At 43.0% G+C, this 19,385-nt stretch overlaps 1 protein-coding gene and 1 long non-coding RNA gene across 2 annotated transcripts in view; one reads left to right on the forward strand and one right to left on the reverse strand.

The window, feature by feature from the left end:
• On the reverse strand, window positions 1-18,478 carry LOC108538427 (uncharacterized). The gene is made up of 3 exons (XR_001888070.1): window positions 18,466-18,478; window positions 16,711-16,712; window positions 1-82 (listed from the first exon to the last, which is right to left on the reverse strand). It is a non-coding gene; the product is annotated as an uncharacterized LOC108538427 (long non-coding RNA).
• The window catches only part of SRSF10 (serine and arginine rich splicing factor 10), a 15,625-nt gene continuing 9,713 nt past the window's right edge, over window positions 13,474-19,385 (forward strand). Inside the window, 3 exon segments of the mRNA XM_017886498.1 lie at window positions 13,474-13,743; window positions 15,053-15,157; window positions 18,780-18,883. Of these exon segments, the coding sequence (XP_017741987.1) occupies window positions 13,679-13,743; window positions 15,053-15,157; window positions 18,780-18,883 (274 nt within the window). The 5' untranslated portion in view covers window positions 13,474-13,678.

Genomic DNA, 19,385 nt, shown 5'->3' on the forward strand with positions numbered 1-19,385 from the left:
TTACTTTAGGGTCGGAGCTCTTGAACTTCAACCTTTCCACCAATTCGATCATAGCCGCCTTCAGTCCACCTGAGTCTTTGCTCTAGAAGAAAGAAAAGTGAGGGGTCACTAGACAGCATTTTGTTGCTCTCTCAAACACAAACAGCATTTTGGAGGACAATGAAATAAAAAGCAACTTTTTCTTCGCAGCCAAGAGAGCTAAACAACTAAGGAGAGGTGCACTGTCCCTCTTTCCCTTCTCTATGGACAAACAGTGTCAGAACATAAATTGCCCAGTGACTGGCAGAACTATATGGAATGAAAATTAAATACAATTTGTATAGGCTGACTCACTGCTTCACCTCAGGCTCAACTGTGCCAGTGTTCACTGTGGCTCTACAAAAGACAGTCCCATACAAGATGGCTATTTTATAGACTAGTAATTTTAATTTTGAACCTTTATGCATCAGATACAGAAGTATGCAATATTAAATATACTTATAAAAATAAAACAAATAGTCTGAAATTTAATTACGAATGGAACTGCAGTGCGCTGATTAAGAACACAGGTTTTTTAATCGGGTGTGGTAGCTTGCACCTGTTATTTCAGCGACTCAGGAGGCTGAGGCAGGAGCACTGCTTGAGGCCAGGAGTTCAAGACCAAAAAAACCACAAAACTCATGGGTTTCTGAGTCAGACATATACAGTTCCAATTTTGGATTTGCCATTAACTAGTTGATTGATTTCAGGCAAATTACTGAATTTCTCAAAACCTTCTCCCCCTTCTATAAAATAGTGATAATAAACTGGGCTATTTTGGGGCCTAATTGAAAGTGTTTTAAAAGGTATTAGCACAGTATGTGGCTCACACACAATGAGTGCTCAAAAATTTCACATGCTATTACTATTATTACAGTATAATGATTTAGAGTCGCACAGTACAATAAAAGACTAATGTGAGCCCCAAATGCAAGCATATGTATATAATTTTATAATTGCCACAATTAAAAAGTAAAATTGATTTTGATATATTTTACTTAACTCAGTATATTCAAAATATCATTACAACATGTAATTTCAACATGAGATTTTTTTTTTCATGTTAGGTCTTTGAAATCTAGTACTTCACAATTATAGCCGAATCAACTTAAACCANCTATTATTCTAAATAAAGTAACTCAGGAATGGAAAACCAAACCTCGTATGTTCTCATTGATATGTGGGAGCTAAGCTGTGAGGATGCGAAGGCATTAAAAATGATACAATGGACTTTGGGGACTTGGGGGAAAGGATGGGAGAGAGGTGAGGAGTAAAAGACAACAAATAGGGTATAGTGTAAACTGTTCAGGTGATGGGTGCACCCAAATCTCACAAATCACCACTAAAGAACTTACTCATCTGCCAAATGCAGTGGCTCAAACCTGTAATCCCAGCACTTTGGGAGGCCAAGGTAGGCAGAACACTTGAGGCTGGGAGTTCAAGACCAGCCTGGCCAATGCAGTGAAGCCCCGCATCTACTAAAAATACAAAAACTAGCCGGGCGTGGTGGTGCATGCCTGTAATCCCAGCTACTCAGGAGGCTAAGGTGGGAGAATCGCTTGAACCCAGGAGGTGGAGGTTGCAATGAGCCAAGATCTCACCACTGCACTCCAGCCTGGGCCACAAAGCAAGACTCTGTCTCAAACAAAAACAAAAACAAAAACAAAAAACAAAAAAAGTATGTAACCAAACACCACCTGTACCCCAATAACCTATGGGAAAAAAAATTTTGTAAAGGGCTGGGGAACATGAGAGTCCTGCCATTGCGCAGGTAAAAGGAGGGCAGGAGGGCAGAGGAACTGCTCCTGTGGCCTAACACACCCAACATTGGAACAAAAGACTGTAACAAAGGCGATGAGAGTTATAAGCCAGGAACCATGGTTGAAAACCAATAAATAGGATAGGCATGTTGGCTCACACCTATAATCCCTGCTCTTTGGGAGGCCAAGGCAGAAGGATCACTTGGGCCCAGGAGTTCACGACCAACCTGGGCAACATAGTGAGACCTTGTCTCTACTAAAAACAAATAAATTGTCCGGGTATGGTGGCACATACGTGTAGTCCAAGCTACTTGGGAGGCTGAGGTGGGAGGATCACCTCAAACTGGGGAAGTCAAGGCTGCAGTGAGCCATCTTTGTGCCAATGCACTCCAGCCTGGACAACAGAGGAAGACACTATCTCAAAAAAAGTGAAAAAAAATGTATATATATATACACACACACACACACACATATATATAATATACTACAGACCCAAAGAAGTGGAAAAATCTAAGTGCTTGTATTCCATGTTGAACAGAAAGAGGCAACCACACAAAAGTAACTAAAATATGTGGGAAAAATAATGAGTATTTTGATAAGGTCTGTTTGTACAGATTTTTCTCAGCCTTGACTCCCTATCTTTGTTGACAAGAATGTTTCTTCCTCCTGGTTTAGGGAGGACATCTTTCACATGGGAGTTTTATCTCCTGCTTTCAGGAAGAAGAAAGAGACACCAGAGTGCCCTTCTTATATCTGCTGTTTTTCAAGTGCCTTCAGTTCAAAATAATCCTATGCCAAAGTGGCATATTTTCGAGTGGCATATTCTGCCACCCTCCAAGGGTATGGTAACCACGTAAACCATCAAGATATCCCTCTCTCCTTTGACAGGGTCGCATCTGGTCTGAAGACCCTGTTCAGGTCTGCCTTCTCCTGTTCTGTGCCTCCTTTATATTTCACAGACATTAACCTCAACAAATTTATTGCATTTCTTGCTCTATCTTGGCATCTGCTTCCTAGAGGACTCACCACAGGACCTAGTAAATCCACTTCTAGACATTTACCCATGAGAAATGAGAGCATACGTCTATAAAAAGACTGCTGCACAGATGTTCATAGAGGCTTCATTCTTTTCTTTCTTTCTTTCTTTTTTTTTTTTTTTTTTTTTGAGACGGGGTTTCACCATGGTCTCGATCTCTTGACCTTGTGATCTGCCCGCCTCAGCCTCCCAAAGTGCTGGGATTACAGGCGTGAGCCACCGTGCCCGGCTGCTTTCTTTTTTTAAAAAAAAAAAAAAACAGTCTCTCTCTGTCACCCAGACTCTGCAGTGACTCGATTTCAGTTCACTGCAACCTCTGTCTCCTGGGTTTGTGCGATTCACACGCCTCAGCCACCTGAGTAGCTGGGATTACAGGCATGCGCCACCACACTGGGCTAATTTTCGTATTTTTAGTAGAGACAGGGTTTCAATATGTTGTCCAGGCTGGTCTTGAACTCCTGGCCTCAAATAATCTATCCACCTTTGCCTCTCAAAGTGCTGGGATTACAGCGTGACCTGCCCCCCCACACACACACCTGGCCTAGAAGCTTCATTCCTAATGGCCCCAAACCGGAAACAACTCCAAATGTCCAGCAACAGGTGAGTGGATAAACAAATTACAGAATAACCACATGTATTTGTCAAGGTTCCTCAGGGAAACAGAACCAACAGTATGTGTATAGCTATCCAGAGACTAGAGAAGTGATAGAGGTAAAAAGATTTATGATGAGAAATTGGCTCATGGGATTATGGAGGCTGAGAAGTCCCAAGATCTGTAGTCAGCAAGCTGGCGACCCAGGAGAACTGATGGTGTCATTCCAATCTGAGGGCAATGTCTCAGCTCAAGGAGTCAGGGAGGTAAAGTTCCCTCTTACCCAGCCTTTTGGTTCTATTCAGGTCTTCAATGGATTGGATGAAGTCTACCCGTTAGGGAGAGCAATCTGCTTTACTAGGTCTACTGATTCAAATGTTAATCTCATCTAAAAATATCCTCATAGATACACCCAGAATGTTTAACCAAATGTCTGGGCACCTCATTGCCCAGTCAAACTGACACATACAATTAACCATCACACCATATGAGAGGATACTACCTGGTCACAAAAAGGAATGAAGTACAGATATATACAAAACAGGCTGGGTGTGGTGGCTCACACCTATAATCCCAGCACTGTGGGAGGCCGAGGCGAGCCAAGATGGCACCACTGCACTCCAGCCCGGATGACAGAATGAGACTCCATCTTAAACAACAACAACAACAAATGGATGAATCTTACATACTCGGCAAAAGAAACCAGACACACAGAAGTACACATACTGTATGATTGTAAAAGAAAGCAGATTAGTGGTTGCCTAGGGCATGAGTTAGAAGATAAATCAAGTGGGACAGAGGACAAGGGAACCTTTTGGGGTGATGGAAATGTCCCATAGTTTTACTGTGATGGCTCTCCCACAGGTGTACAAATCTGCCAAAACTCATTGGAAAGGTACACTTAGAGTAGGCACATGTTATCAAATCTAAACTACAGCTCAATAAATGGGCCAGGGACAGTGGCTCACACCTGTAATCCCAGCACTTTGGGAGGCTGAGGCAGGCGGATCACCTAAGGTCAGGAGTTCAAGACCAGCCTGGCCAACATAGGGAAACCCTGTCTCTGCTAAAAATACAAAAAAATTAGGCCGGGCGCGGTGGCTCAAGCCTGTAATCCCAGCACTTTGGGAGGCCGAGACGGGAGGATCACGAGGTCAGGAGATCGAGACCATCCTGGCTAACACAGTGAAACCCTGTCTCTACTAAAATACAAATATACTAGCCGGGTGAAGGTGGCGGCGCCTGTAGCCCAGCTACTCGGGAGGCTGAGCAGGAGAATTGGCGTGAACCCGGGAGGCGGAGCTTGCAGTGAGCTGAGGTCTGGACATGCACTCCCAGCCTGGGGACAGAGCGAGACTCCGTCCTCAAAAAAAAAACAAAACAAAACAAAAAAATTAGCCAGGCATAGTGGCACACACCTGTAATCCCAGCTACTCGGGAAGCTGAGGCAGGAGGATTGCTTGAAGCTGGGAAGTGGAGGTTGCAGTGAGCTGAAATCATGCCACTACACTCCAGTCTGGGCAACAGAGCGAGACTCCATCTCAGAAAAAAACAAAAAACCAAAAAACATTATAGCTCACTAATTGTAATTTAATAATATCTAATTTTTTTTTTTTTTGAGACGGAGTCTCACTCTGTTGCCCGGGCTGGAGTGCAGTGGCCGGATCTCAGCTCACTGCAAGCTCCGCTTCCCGGGTTTACGCCATTCTCCTGCCTCAGCCTCCTGAGTAGCTGGGACTACAGGCGCCCACCACCTCGCCCGGCTAGTTTTTTGTATTTTTTAGTAGAGACGGGGTTTCACCGTGTTAGCCAGGCTGGTCTCGATCTCCTGACCTCATGATCCGCCCATCTCGGCCTCCCAAAGTGCTGGGATTACAGGCTTGAGCCACCGTGCCCGGCCAATAATATCTAATTTTAACTAAACTCATCTTCACTAAATGGATAAAAGTGGCTTTACAGGCTTCTTTCAAACAACTGTAGTTTGAAGATAACATGTAGGCACAGCAGCCAGCTGGCAGTTTTCTAGAACAAACTCTCCCACTCACTTGCAGTGTGGGCTGGGGTGCATCCCTCCCTTCCTGCCTATAAAGTGAGGAGATTTATAAAGACCACTACCAGATCAGTAGTCTTTTATAGGCAGTTCCACCCTCCAGGTATGGTTTTGTTGTTGTTGTTTTGTTTTGTTTGGAGATTGGGTCTCACTCTTCAGTGCAGGTTGGAGTGCAGTGGCACAATCATAGCCCACTGCAGCCTCAACCTTCTGGGCTCAAGCAATCTTCCTTCTCAACTTCCTGAGTAGCTGGAACTGTAGTCATGCGCCACCATGCCCAGCTATTTTTTTTTTTTTTTTTTCTGTAGAGAGGGGGCCTCTGCTATGTTAATCAGTTGAACTCCTGGGCTCAAGCGATCCTCCTCCTTCAGCCTCCAAAATGCTGGGATTACAGGATAAGCTACTGTACCTTAACTTGTTTTTTTCTGTTTTTTTTTTTTTTTTTTTTTTTTTTTTTTTTGTCTTCTCCTCAAGGTGGGACAAGACAGATACAATTCTATATATTGGATTTCTGATAATAATTTGTTTGAAAAAGCAGCTTTGTGGCCTTTTAAAGATGACGGAAATCCATTAACAGGATGACCTCTACTTTAAAAAAAAAAAAAAAAAAAAAAAACAGAGTCTCCCTCTGTCACCCAGGCTGGAATATAGTGGTGCAATCATGGCTTACTGCAGCTTCAACCTCTTGGGCTCAAGTGATCCTCCCACCTCAGCCTCTCTAGTAGGTGAGACTACAGGTGCGTCCCACCACGCCTAACTAATTATGTTTTTAGAGGTAGGGTCTCAGTATGTTGCCCAGGTTGGTTTTGAACTCCTGACCTTAAGCAATCCTCCCACCTCGGCCTGGCTTCAACATTCTCACACAGTCATGCATGGCTTAATGGTGGGGATTTTTTTCCTGAAAAATGCATTGTCAGGCAATTTCATCCATGTCCAAACATCAAAGTATACTTACACAAACCTAGATGATATGGGATATTGCTCCTTGGCCACGAACTTGAACAGCATGTTACTGTACTGAATACTATAGTCAACTGTAACACAGTGACCCTGTTGGCCAGGCTGGTCTCAAACTCCTGACCTCAAATGATCCGCCTGCCTTGGTCTCTGAAAGTGCTGGGATTACAGGTGTGAGCCACTGCACCTGGCCCAGAGGCTGCTTTACAGTTAACTTTCTAATATGTAAATAGAAGGAGTACACTCTAAACTATACTTTTTAGTAGTTATGAAAAACTATTAATAACTAATATTATATGGGTATATATTGTAACCCACAAATATATACACATCCTATGTATCCCCAAAATTAAAACAAAAGTTATACAACATAAAAAGCATAGTATAGTAAATACATAAACCAGTAACATAATCATTTATTATCATTATCAAGTATTATGTACTGTATATAATTGCATATGCTATACCTTTTTTTTTTTTTTGAGACAGGATCTCACTCCCACCTTGGCCTCCCAAAGTGCTGGGATTACAAGTGTAGGCCACCACGCCTGGCCTGTTCTATACTTTAATACAACTGACAGCCCAGTAGGTTTATTTACACCAGCAACACCACATAACAATAATAACATTCACCTATGACATTAAGACAGCTACCACATCGCTGTAATTCTATAATCTTTATAATCAGTTCATTATAATCTCATGGGAGCCCCACTGTATATAGCTGGGGTCCCCAAACCCCAGACCTGGTATCAGTCTGTGGCCTGTTAGGAACTGGGCCACACCGACAGAGGTGATCAGCGGGTGAGCAAGCAAAGCTTCATCTGTATTTACAGCCACTCCCCATCACTCACATTACCGCCTGAGCTTCACCTCCTGTCAGATCGGTGGCAGCATTAGATTCTCATACGAACACGAACCCTATTGTGAACTGCGCATGCAAGGGATCTAGGTTGCATGCTCCTTATGAGAATCTAATGCCTGATGATCTGTCACTGTCTCCTATCACCCCCAGATGGGACCGTCTAGTTGCAAGAAAACAAGCTCAGAGCTCCCACTGATTCTACACTACGATGAGCTATATAATTATTTCCTCATATAGTACAACATAATAATAATATAAACAAAGTGCACAATAAATGTAATGTGCTTGAATCATCCTGAAACCATCCCCCATCCTTGGTCCATGGAAAAATTGTCTTCCGTGAAACTGGTCCCTGGTACCAAAAAGGTTGGAGACTGCTGGTATACAGGGCCTGTTGTTGACCAAAACCTTGTTATGAAGCCCATGATTGTATTTCTTCACTTCTTTCCCATGCCGTTTGTTACATGATACCAATTGTTACATGTTAGCCTAGATAACCAGGCTACAAAGAACAGTAAGCCTTGACAATTCCATAAAGTCTTAAGGCAAAGGTTCTTACCTTTTCTCAGCCCCTACACGCACTCCTTGGTAAATCAGAGCTCCCTGATCTACTTTTCTAGGGAGATGTCATGTAACATTTAAGAGTCAGGCTCTAGGTCGGGCATGGTGGCTCACACCTGTAATCCTAGCACTTTGGGAGGCCAAGGTGGGCAGATCACTTGAAGTCAGGAGTTCAAGACCAGCCTGGTCAACATGGTGAAACCTAATCTCTATTTAAAATACAAAAATTAGCTGGGCGTGGTGGCCGGTGCTTGTAATCCCAACTACTCAGGAGGCTGAGGCAGGAGAATCCAAGAGGCAGAGTTTGTAGGAAACTGAGATCACACCACTGCACTTGAGTCTGGGTGACAAGAGCAAAACTCCTTCTCAAAATAATAATAATAATCGAAGTTTTAATAGTAATTAGTTCTGAGTGATAGGATAACAGGTGATTTTGTTTCCTTTAAATTTTCATCTCCAAAGTTTTAACATGTACAACTAGGAAAATGTTATTTTAAGACATTAAGCCAGAAGTAGTGCCTCACACCTGTAATCCCAACACTTTGGGAGGCCCCGGTGGGAGGACCAGGAGTTCAAGATGGGCCTGGGTAATGTAGTGAGACTCCATCTCTACAAAATATTAGAAAAAAAAATTAGTGGAGCGTGGTGGCTTGCGCCTCAGTCTCAGCTAATTGGGAGGCTGAGGTGGGATGATCTCTTGAGCCTGGGAGGTCAAGGCTGCAATAAGTCATGACTGTGCCACTGCATTCCAGCCTGGGCAACAGAGTGAGACCCTATCACAAAAAAATAAAAATTAACAAAAAATGTAGTGAACAAATATGTCCATTAGCCATGAATTCTCCCACAGAGCAAAATTAGTCAGAGCAGGGGTTAAAAGGACAGCCTGCACATAGATATTAATAAACTGATAAATGTGTACATATGTATGTGCCCAAAAGTTTCCAACTTACAAGTAAGGAATGTTTAAACAAGAACACTGAGTTCTTGCAGTCTGAAGAACTTGGCTTGCTGCCTACTCACTAGAGTGAGGTAGATTATAGGAAACACCAGGCATGTCTTATTAAACAAATTAGATGAATATGCTTCTAAATGATTGTTTGCTCATGGAGGCAGAGACACAACACCAAGCACTGTCTGTGGCAGTTGTCTGAATTAAGCAATTGTACCAATAAAATTCATGTCCTATTGACTCAAGGCTTTGGTTCTGCCTATGGAGTCAGGCTCATAATGCCACTGAGTTAACACACAGAATTTGTCCCTGTGAGTCTCCTTCCAGCAAGCAGAATGGCTCAATGAGTGTGCCACTGCCCACAAATCAAAGAAGAACTATTTCAGTATCAAGGAAATTCGGTTATATTCTTTCCATTTGGGTCTTATTTGTGCAGTTCCGAGAACAGCACTAAGGAAAGCGGTTTTCTAACATAAATCTCAATAAAACATAATGTCTTCAAGAAGAGGTGCAGTGCCCAACAGATCATTTTCAGAAATTAACATGTGGAGGCCAAGTGCAGTGGCTCACACCTGTAATCCCAGCACTTTGGGAGGGTGAGGCAGGATGATTGCTTGAGCCCAGGAGTTCCAGACCAGCCTGAGCAATACAGTAAAATTCATCTCTACAAAAACCTTAAAGAATTAGCCAAGCATGGTGGCACGAACCTGTAGTCCCGGCTACTAGGGAGGCTGAGAGGTGGGAGGATCATTTGAGCCCGGGAGGTGGAGGTTGCAGTGAGCTGTGATCGCACCACTGCGCTCCAGCCTGGGAGACAGAGAAAGACTCTGTATCAAAAAAAAGAAAAAAAAGAAAAAGAAAAAGCAAGGAAAACAAGAAAAGAAGACAGAGGCTGGGCGCGGTGGCTCACACTTGTAATCCCAGCACTTTGGGAGTCTGAGACAGGTGGATCATGAGGTCAGGAGTTTGAGACCAGTCTGGGCAACATGGCGAAACCCCATCTCTACTAAAAATACAAAAACTTAGCTGGGCGAGGTAGCGGGCATTTGTAATCCCAGCTACTTGGGAGGCTGAGGCAGGAGAATCGCTTGAACCCGGGAGGCAGAGGTTGCAGTGAGCCGAGATCCCACCACCGTACTCTAGCCTAGGCGACAGAGCAAGACTCCGTCTCAAAAAAAAAAAAAAAAAAAAAAAAAAAAAAGGAAAATAAAGAAAGAGAGAGAGAGAATTTAACATTTGGGTCTTCAAAAAAATTACCAGCCCTGGTATTATACTCAGAATTAAATACAGTGCTCTTAGCACAGTGGGCAGCACTTCTGGGATGCGATGTTGTGCTTCCAAACTTCCTTAGTGTATCTTCCCTTGTCCCTGTCCCCCAACCCCCAGCAGATTTGTAGTTTGGTAAATTACCCAGCTCAAGCCTTATCTCTGGCAGAAAGGAGTTCACTCTCTCTACTTTTCCCAACATCATCTTTTTCTGGGTTCTGGGATCCTACAGCAGAAAACATCAAAGGGCACTCTGTGGGCCAGGCACAGTGACTCACGCCTGTAATCCCAGCACTTTGGGAGGCCGAGGTGGGTGAATTATTTGAGGTCAGGAGTTCGAGACCAGTTTAGCCAACATAGTGAAACCCCACCTCTACTACAAATACAAAAATTAGCTGGGCATGGTGGCACATGCCTGTAATCCCAGCTACTCGGGAGGCTGAGGCAAGAGAATCACTTGAACCCAGGAGGCAGAGGTTGCAGTGAGCTGAGCCTGCGCCACTGCATTCAAGCCTGGACGACAGAGTGAGACTCCATCTCAAAAAAAAAAAAAAAAAAAGGGACACTTGAGGGAAAGCAATTCTGGTGAGTAAATATTTGTCCCTCAGTTGCCTGTGCTATTTCTGAAGGCATTATGAATAATAATAATTGCTAGCATTCAGGGTCAGCTTCTTGAGTGTGCTATTTGTGCACTGGAATGCAGGGTCCACACTCAGAAGGACCCTGCACTTGGCTTAGTACTCTGTGATTGTCATTTTGAATTTCTTAATGAATACTGAATGAAGGGCCTTGCATTTTCATGTTGTACTGGGCCCCTGTGATCCTGTTAACATTTTAGGGCACTTTCTATGCATCAGACTCCATTCTAAACCTTTACCCTGTTAAACATGAGTGGCTGGAGTAGCACCAGACTGTGTAAATTTCCTCTATTACTGAAGGTAATTTGCAGGAATCTGTTTTCTTGCCACTGAAATTACTTAACTGAGAGGGGCAGGGGAGACACTTGCTCAGCAAGGCCTTCCTAGACAACCCTGTTTTAAAAATTAAAAACAAGGCCGGGGACACAGTGGCTCACACCTGTAATCTCAGCACTTTGGAAGGCCGAGGCAGGCGGATCACTTGAGGTCAGGAGTTTGAGACCAGCCTGGCCAACATGGTGAAAATCCGTCTCTACTGAAAATAGCAAAATTAGCTGGGCATGGTGGTGGGCGCCTGTAGTCCCCACTACTCGGGAGTCTGACGTAGTTGAATTGCTTGAACTTAGGAGGCGGAGGCTGCAATAAGCCAAGATCCAGCCACTACATTCCCGCCTGGGCAACAGAGCAAGACTACGTCTCAAAAAATAAAATAAAATAAAAATAAATAAAAATCAAAAGCAAGAAAAAAACTTATCACATTACTGTTTCTTTCATATGACAAACCTGCATTTACTTTGCTTATTTTCTCTCTTTTTTTTTTTTTTTTTGGAGACGGAGTCTCGCTCTGTCGCCCAGGCTGGAGTGCACACGGTGGCAGGATCTCAGCTCACTGCAAGCTGCCGCCTCCGTGTTTACGCCACTTCTCCTTGCCTCAGCCTCCCCAAGTAGCTGATTGGACTACAGGCCACACCGCCAACTGCGCCCGGCTAGTTTTTTGCTATTTTTTAGTAGAGACGGGGGTTTCGCCGTGTTAGCTCGCTGGGTCTCGATCTCCTGACCGCTGATCCAACCGCGTCTCGGCTCTCACAAAGTGCTGGGATTACAGGCTTGAGCCACCGCGCCCGGCCTACTTTGCTTATTTTCTCATTGCCCCCTCTAGAAATATAAGTTCTATGATTTTCATTACTGAATTTCAAGCTTCTCGCACAATGTCTGACACATAACGAAATCAAACTTTTTTTTGTTTTGTTTTGTTTTTCACATCAGCCTCCCAAAATGCTGGGATTACAGGTGTAAGCCACCTTTCCCGGCCCAACATTTAATAAATTAAGCATGCAAAACTTCTTGGGAAACAAAAATTTAGACTAGCTCTGCTACAGATTGCTGCATACTATCATCACCTGTATCAGATCACTTGTCTTAGATGCTGATTGATACAAAAATAATGCTTTTATGACTTTTTAGTAAATAAAAGCTCATTTAACAGTACTTGAATCCCTGCTACCTACTTGGCACTGTGCCACACGCTGGAGGCATTCCAACCGGAGGTCTCTCATCTCCAGAAGTTGACTCTTATCAAGCAGGAAATGGCTCTCAAAAGGGCCTCCAAAGTCAAAACTATACTAAAGATTATTTGCTATTTTCATGCTCATTCTCTTACAAACGTGGAGTTTTGCAGAGGGTACATGATCTGATGTGTGATAAAGGGTAGTGGAGTGAGTCAAAGTTTTCTCTTTTTTTTTTTTTCTTTTTTGAGACAGAGTCTCGCCCTGTCGCCCAGGCTGGAATGCAATGGTGCAACCTCGGCTCACTGCAACCTCTGCCTCCCGGGTTCAAGCGATTCTCCTGCCCCAGCCTCCCAAGTAGCTGCGATGACAGGCACGCGCCACTACGCCCAGCTAATTTTTGTATTTTTAGTAGAGAGAGGGTTTCACTGTGTTGGTCAGGCTGGTCTGGAACTCTTGACTTCGTGATCCGTCCGCCTAGGCCTCCCAAAGTACTGGGATTACAGGCATGAGCCACCGAGCCCAGCCGAAGTTTCCTCTATTTTAAGTTCTCATTAACTATTTATTAATAGGTATAACCCACACTTTAAAAAAAAAAAAAACTCTTTGGAATCTTCCATAATCCACAATAATATAAAGGCGTTCTGAGACCAAAAAGTTTGAGAACCACTGCAATACAGCTCCGATGCATACCCGGGAAGCCGTCAGCAACAAACAATACATTACAAATGACCACAGTCATGAACCTACAGTGTGAGGTTTGGTCCCACCCAGGCTGGGAGCCAAATACGTGACTAAGTGGAGATGGCCAGGGTGTGGGTGAGGGGCAAAGGCGGGCTGTAAGCACTGGAGAGGCAGGCCCAGCTCTGCGCAAGGGCACACACCTCCTTCCTTTACACATTCAATACAAGAAGCTTTAAATCCTTATTTTGCTGATCAGGGCATAACCTGGACCAAACGGGAAATTTAAGGCAAAATAAAAGCAGGGCATTAACTTGGACCAAATGAGAAATTTAAGGCAGCCTCTCTGAATTAAATAGTTTAAAAACCTGTCCATTTAGTACTAACTGCAAAGTTTGGCCTAAAGACTAAAACATCTGCTTCCTGATTTGGGGGTGGGGATGAAGGGGAGTGCAAGGTAGAAAAGGGCGGGAAAATGAAGACCTAAAGAAAGAAAGAACAGGCTGGGGGGGAGGGTAAGAGGCACCGCAAGAGGCCAATGAATGAGACCGAAGTTTAGGCGCGTGCGCCAGCCCTCCTCATGCGCAGTCGCAAGCCTGGTGATCTCGCGGGAAAGAACCGTTGCGGGCCCGACTTTGCGCGGAAGTAGGAGGGGGGAGTGGAGGCGGGAGTGAAGTCTCGCGAGAAGAGTTGGTTGCCGTAGCAGAGCCCTCTAGCTGTGTGTGTCTGAGGCTCGGCCGCCGGAGCCGAGGACGGTTTGCTGAGCCCGTTAGTGCGCCCGGCCGAGACAAGCCGCCGCCATGTCCCGCTATCTGCGTCCCCCCAACACGTCTCTGTTCGTCAGGAACGTGGCCGACGACACCAGGTAGGTACAAGGCAGGTACCCCGGGCCTAGGCGGGGAGGCCGCAGGCGCCCGGAGAGGACCCTGGTGGTGGTGGCGGCACTGGGCCGGGGGAGGGGACTGGGTGAAGATGGCGGGTCCCGCGCCCGCTTTGGCGCCGAACTAGGCCGCGCAGCCGGCCTCAGCCGCCGCGTGGGAGCGAGGGCGGCGCCTCTGCCCTCGCCGGGCCGCGTGGCGGCGTTTTTCGGTCCCCTCCCCCTCCGCAGTTCGTAGCCCCTTTCTCCCGGCTTCGTCCCCGAGCGCGCAGCCCCCTGCCGCGGCCTTTCTGCGACCCGACGGCAGCCCCCCGCATTGATTTGAAGTTCATTCTTCGAGGTTCACGCCCCCTTGACCCAGAGATTTTTTTTTTGAGTGAGGTGAAATAACGGGATCGAGGGAGAGGAATCTTGCTACTATTTATCTTTTTTGTTGTTGCCGTTATTAATATTTGGGAGTTTTAATCTGTTAGAGGTGTTTGGAGAAAGGGAGCGTTGAGATTTGGGGAGTTAGATTTTTCCAGTTAAATGTTGCGAGTCGTTTTTCTTATTTCCTGGAAATTCTGGTCATCCTTTGAAAAGGGAGGTTTGGGAAGCCTCAATCATGAGGACGTTGACAGCTAAATTAGGTTAATTCAGACCTACCTTAAATAGGCTTTGTTCTCACCATTCCCTTGTTTCGAGTTGCCTTCAGATTATTTTGGAAGAGTACTTACTACAAGATGAGGCTTCTTATTTCACAAATAATCTACACACAAAAAATAAGTGGTTTGGGTTTTTGGTGTTTTGTGGGGTTTTTTTTTTTTTTGCTAGCTTTGTGATTTGCTTTTGTCTTAAATTTAAGCAGGAAAGAAAGCAATAGTAATTATGTTAGCGTCTAGAGAAATTTTCCCTTTATGTCATTTTGACACTTAAGGATTTCGATATTTGTGACTTTTTCAGACCATATTTACCTATTGTTAAGTGTCTAAACCTGTCGCTAAAATTGGGGAGTAAAAATAAGTGCTTGGTATTTTTCAGAGTACTAGAGTCGATTTGATGCTGTAATATAAAGTAAAAAAAAAAAAAAAAACAATGCTTATATACAACCTAATGCTGCGGTACCTTTTATGAAAACGAAGGCTGTAGATAAAATAAAATTGTGGTCATTCCCTTGTACCATATGTCTACTGTTGTCTTGCTAATGTAAACTGCATTTTTATCTTCCAAATTCTTGGATCCTAGCTTTCCTTCATCAGAAAGATATATTGCCTATACATCTTAAGGACTTGGACATAAAAATTTTATGATGTTTTAGGTCTGAAGACTTGCGGCGTGAATTTGGTCGTTATGGTCCTATAGTTGATGTGTATGTTCCACTTGATTTCTACACTCGCCGTCCAAGAGGATTTGCTTATGTTCAATATCCTTTCTTCAGATGGCTGATTAGTGAGGGGTGTTGAAGTTTGAAATTCAAGTTTATGTAAGTGGTAACATCTAAAAGTAGTTTCTTTGTGTCCTCTAATAAATGTCTGTCTTCAAATTTTTGAAAATTAATTCTGACTCACACATTGCTGTCGTTATTAAAGTTAATCCAAAAATGGTAAAATATTGAAATTCCCATTCATGCTTCTGAAACTCAAGTCGATGATTATATATGTGATTTAAATTTGAATGCACTCTGGTTGCTACTACCTTTAATGTAAGTCCGTTAAAAGTTAATATGTTCTTGTGCTTAGCAATTAAAATTTGGTATTCTTGTTTGTTAATTTGAATCACTTGATCAAAAACAAATTGTATAACAATGAGGTAAACTTCTTTAATATTGTCCCCTAATTTGCTGTCCTCTGTTGTTACCTCAGAGAATGTAAAGCTGTACAGTTATGGCGACCCCAAAGAGAAAGCATGAAAGAACCTTTAGAGTAGAGTTCAACACTTAAGGCAAGTAGACAAGCCAAAGACCTCTTAAGGATCAGGCTTGAAGAGAAGGGAGAGTTTGGGAAAAGAAAAAATAAAGAAAAGCTGGAAGAAGGACAAGCCTAATGGGAGACAAAGCCTCGCTTTATCTACAAAAGGGGAAAAGGTTGTTTTCAAAGTTAAAGATAAAGCCATCTGTCATATTTGGCCAAGCATCTCATGACAAGTCCTTCTGACAAGCACTTAAAGAGTTAAAGGTCAAGATGAAGTTGAATGATGGCCAAGATTAAAGGAGTCATACCTGATGTATCCTACAGAATAACTATTTTTCTTTTTTTTTTTCTTTTTTTTTTTAATGTTTTGTAAGCAGTTAATTTTCAAAATTATTCTGGTTTGGTCTAGTGACAAAACCTGTAACTTAATTTATGTGGGCCTTTGATGTTGTGATTGTGGTCTTGTATAAATGCACTCTCTTATCAAGTTAAAGTGTAACAGGATGTATATTCTTAAGATTAAATTCAGCATATTTTGGTTTTGGACCAGGTGGTCAGATGCCACAGAGTAGCAGGCAGTGTGCTCTTTGAAGTAGCATGGGGTTAAGCCACAGAGCCCTGCTTAAAGGAGAGACAGGTGCATGCACTGGGTACTACTTAGAAACAGCTCGGGTGGTCTTGTAGGATCAGAGCCACTAGAAATTCTGTTTATATATAGATTTTAAAGTGGTTGCTGGGGATACACACAAACCCTTAACTTCTTTATCTTAACCCTGTGAAGACTGCTGGCTCTGCGCTGCTTTAGCACACATGATCAGTTGGCCCTGAATGAGTTGCAGAAGGCCTTCTCCCTGGTATAGGTACCCAACTGGGACCTATGGGAGACTGGTCCCTGACCCAGAGTCAGGTGACCTTCCTCCTTTCATTGAGATCATCTCCCTGCACCAAGGGTTTGGGTTGTGGGCCTCAGACTAGGAAAAATTCTTCCTGCTTAAATTCAGTGGGCCTCAAACTTTTAAGTTAGTGGAGTCCTAGTGAGACTTACAGGGAAAAAGCCAAAAGCTACTCCTGCCGGGCCAGTGATCAAGGACAGTTGTGAGCATTGGTTGCAAAGCTCCATTACAGAGAAGATAATAGCTGTATCTGGCTTAGTAAATAAAGGTAGCGGTGCATTCTGTCTTACAACATAGACCTGATTTTACCTAGTGTTGGGTGGCCCAGGAATCAAGGTCAGTAGTAGTTTGATTCAAGAGTGTGTGGTATTTGAGGCAGAAAAGGCTAGCAATTCAAAGCAATCTAAAGGAGAATGATAATTTTAAAATACATATTCAGTAAGTCTATGGTCTTAAAATAGTTGAAAAGAAATAAGTAACAGGCTTATCAATTTCATTTTTGAAAAGACCATAAAGTACAAATTTCTCCATGGTTGACATCAGAGTGATACTTGACTGCCTCTGCTGCTGCTGTCTCTTCTGGCTGACTCCATTTGCAATAGCCTTTTCTTCCTATCCCTGGCTTACCAAGTAAAGTAGAAACTTGCCATCAGCCCAGGATTCTGTTTTTGAAAAGTAGCCCCAGAGAGGATGCTCTGCTCTCATTAATAATTTTTACAGCTCTCAATATAAATCCTTTTTATACTTATTATATTCTGTCTCTTGGGGTATCATAGTAGTATACCCATTAAGTGAACTTATTCCTTCCAATTAGTTTAGAGCCCAGCTGCATTAATCTTGAGGGATGTTCAGTTACAGTATTCAAGGTTCTGAACTCCCCATCAACCTTTGCCTTTTCATGTTGAAAGCCCAGTTATTTAAAACTTGTCCTTCCATTTAATCCGTTCATAACAGCCTCGGGAAGAGAGAGCTGGAAACCTGCAGTCCTTAATTCCTTTCAGAACAAAAAGTGGGAAGTCTAGTAAGGCAGACCTTTTAGTCTCTATAGTAAAAGAATACCAGTATCGGTCTCGAAAAAGGAGTGTATCACTTCAGGGATTTTTTAAATCACCTCTCTAAATCTGCAGTTTTGTGTTTTCTCTCAAATTCAGGAAATAGAAATGTACAAACTAGAATAATGATTTTTAGGATAGAATGAAAACCTGTACCTAACCTAGCTCTTTCCAAACCATTTATATCAAACACTGCCTTGAATGTATACTTGGTCTCTGTTATAATGATGGTTTTAGGAAAGGAGCTAGGTTTGGACAGAATAGCTATGTAAAACCAGGAGTTCTTGTAGTAGTATTGCTGTCATGACCAGGGAGGACAAGCAGCTTAGCTTCTCAGATCAAAAACAAGTACCAGTAGTTCCTGCTTAAGGCTGGTAAATAATATCTCGAAATTTTCAAGTTGGAAACCAGTCTCAAACCCATTTCTTTGCAAGAAGTTGTATATTTAGGGTCATGGTTAGGGCTTTCTAGTCTAGGAGTCCTTACAGTGATCTGTTTCTTGATAGCATGCTTTTACAGTCTGCATGGATGTAATAATGCTTTTGATATAGTGATTGTCTTGAGTACTGCTTGACTCTGTCTTGATGCCCACAAATGGCTAGCGTGCTTATCTTCCCATGCAGTGGAAGGAAGACAGTTAAATGAAATAGTAGTATTAGATAGATATGAAAAAGAAAACAGCAAAATAAATTTGAAGTTAATGCTTTCATCTCTTGTAAGGTAAGGCATATACTGCTTGCTTACACAAGAACTATTGGCATTTTCTTTTTTTCATTTGAAACAAATATGAAAACATTAGTTTGGTTTTATTTTAAGAAATTTTATTTTAGCATACAACGTAGAACTGACATTTGTTTTCTTTTTTGTCTTGTAAACTTAATTCTTAAAACTTAGGAAAATTTTTGGATAGGACAACTTGGTGATTCAGCTATAACATCTTATTTCAATAATAACTTTACTGCAATATGTATTCATACGTTTTCAAATGTGTGCCTTAGGAAAACACAAGTGCTTTTATAGTGTGAAGTGTTAATGGCTGAATCCAACTGAATCACCAACTAGTAAGTGGGAGTCTGGTTGATTTTTCTGGAATAATATTGGGAGATTGTGAATTGTTCCAGACATACCAACTGAACTCTCATTCATTATCAAAGTTTGCAAAACTTCCCAAGCCCCTTAACATTTAGCACATTTGAGGATGTTCGTGATGCTGAAGACGCTTTACATAATTTGGACAGAAAGTGGATTTGTGGACGGCAGATTGAAATACAGTTTGCCCAGGGGGATCGAAAGAGTAAGTACCCTTATGCCTGATACGTATGAAGCATTTTTTTTTAGTGTTTTGATTTTTTTTTTTTTTTTTAAGAATTTAAGCAATTTGTGTATCTGTTTCAAAACCCAAAAGGATCTCTTTTTTTTTTTTTTTTTTTTTTTGAGACGGAGTCTCGCTCTGTCGCCCAGGCTGGAGTGCAGTGGCGCGATCTCTGCTCACTGCAAGCTCCGCTGCCTCCCGGGTTCACGCCATACTTCTGCCTCAGCCTCCCGAGAAGCTGGGACTACAGGCGCCCGCCACCACGCCTGGCTAATTTTTTTTGTTTTTAGTAGAGATGGGGTTTCACTGTGTTTGCCAGGATGGTCTCAATCTCCTAACCTCGTGATCCGCCCGTCCCGGCCTCCCAAAGTGCTGGGATTACAGACATGAGCCACCATGCCCGGCCTTTTTTTTTTTTTTTTTTTTTTTTTTCTTTCTTTTTTTCTGAGACAGAGTCTCACTCTGTTTCCCAAGCTGGAATGCG

Source organism: Rhinopithecus bieti, unplaced genomic scaffold (assembly GCF_001698545.2).
Source record: "Rhinopithecus bieti isolate Rb0 unplaced genomic scaffold, ASM169854v2 scaffold_14826, whole genome shotgun sequence".
In the NCBI taxonomy this organism is placed as follows: domain Eukaryota; kingdom Metazoa; phylum Chordata; class Mammalia; order Primates; family Cercopithecidae; genus Rhinopithecus; species Rhinopithecus bieti.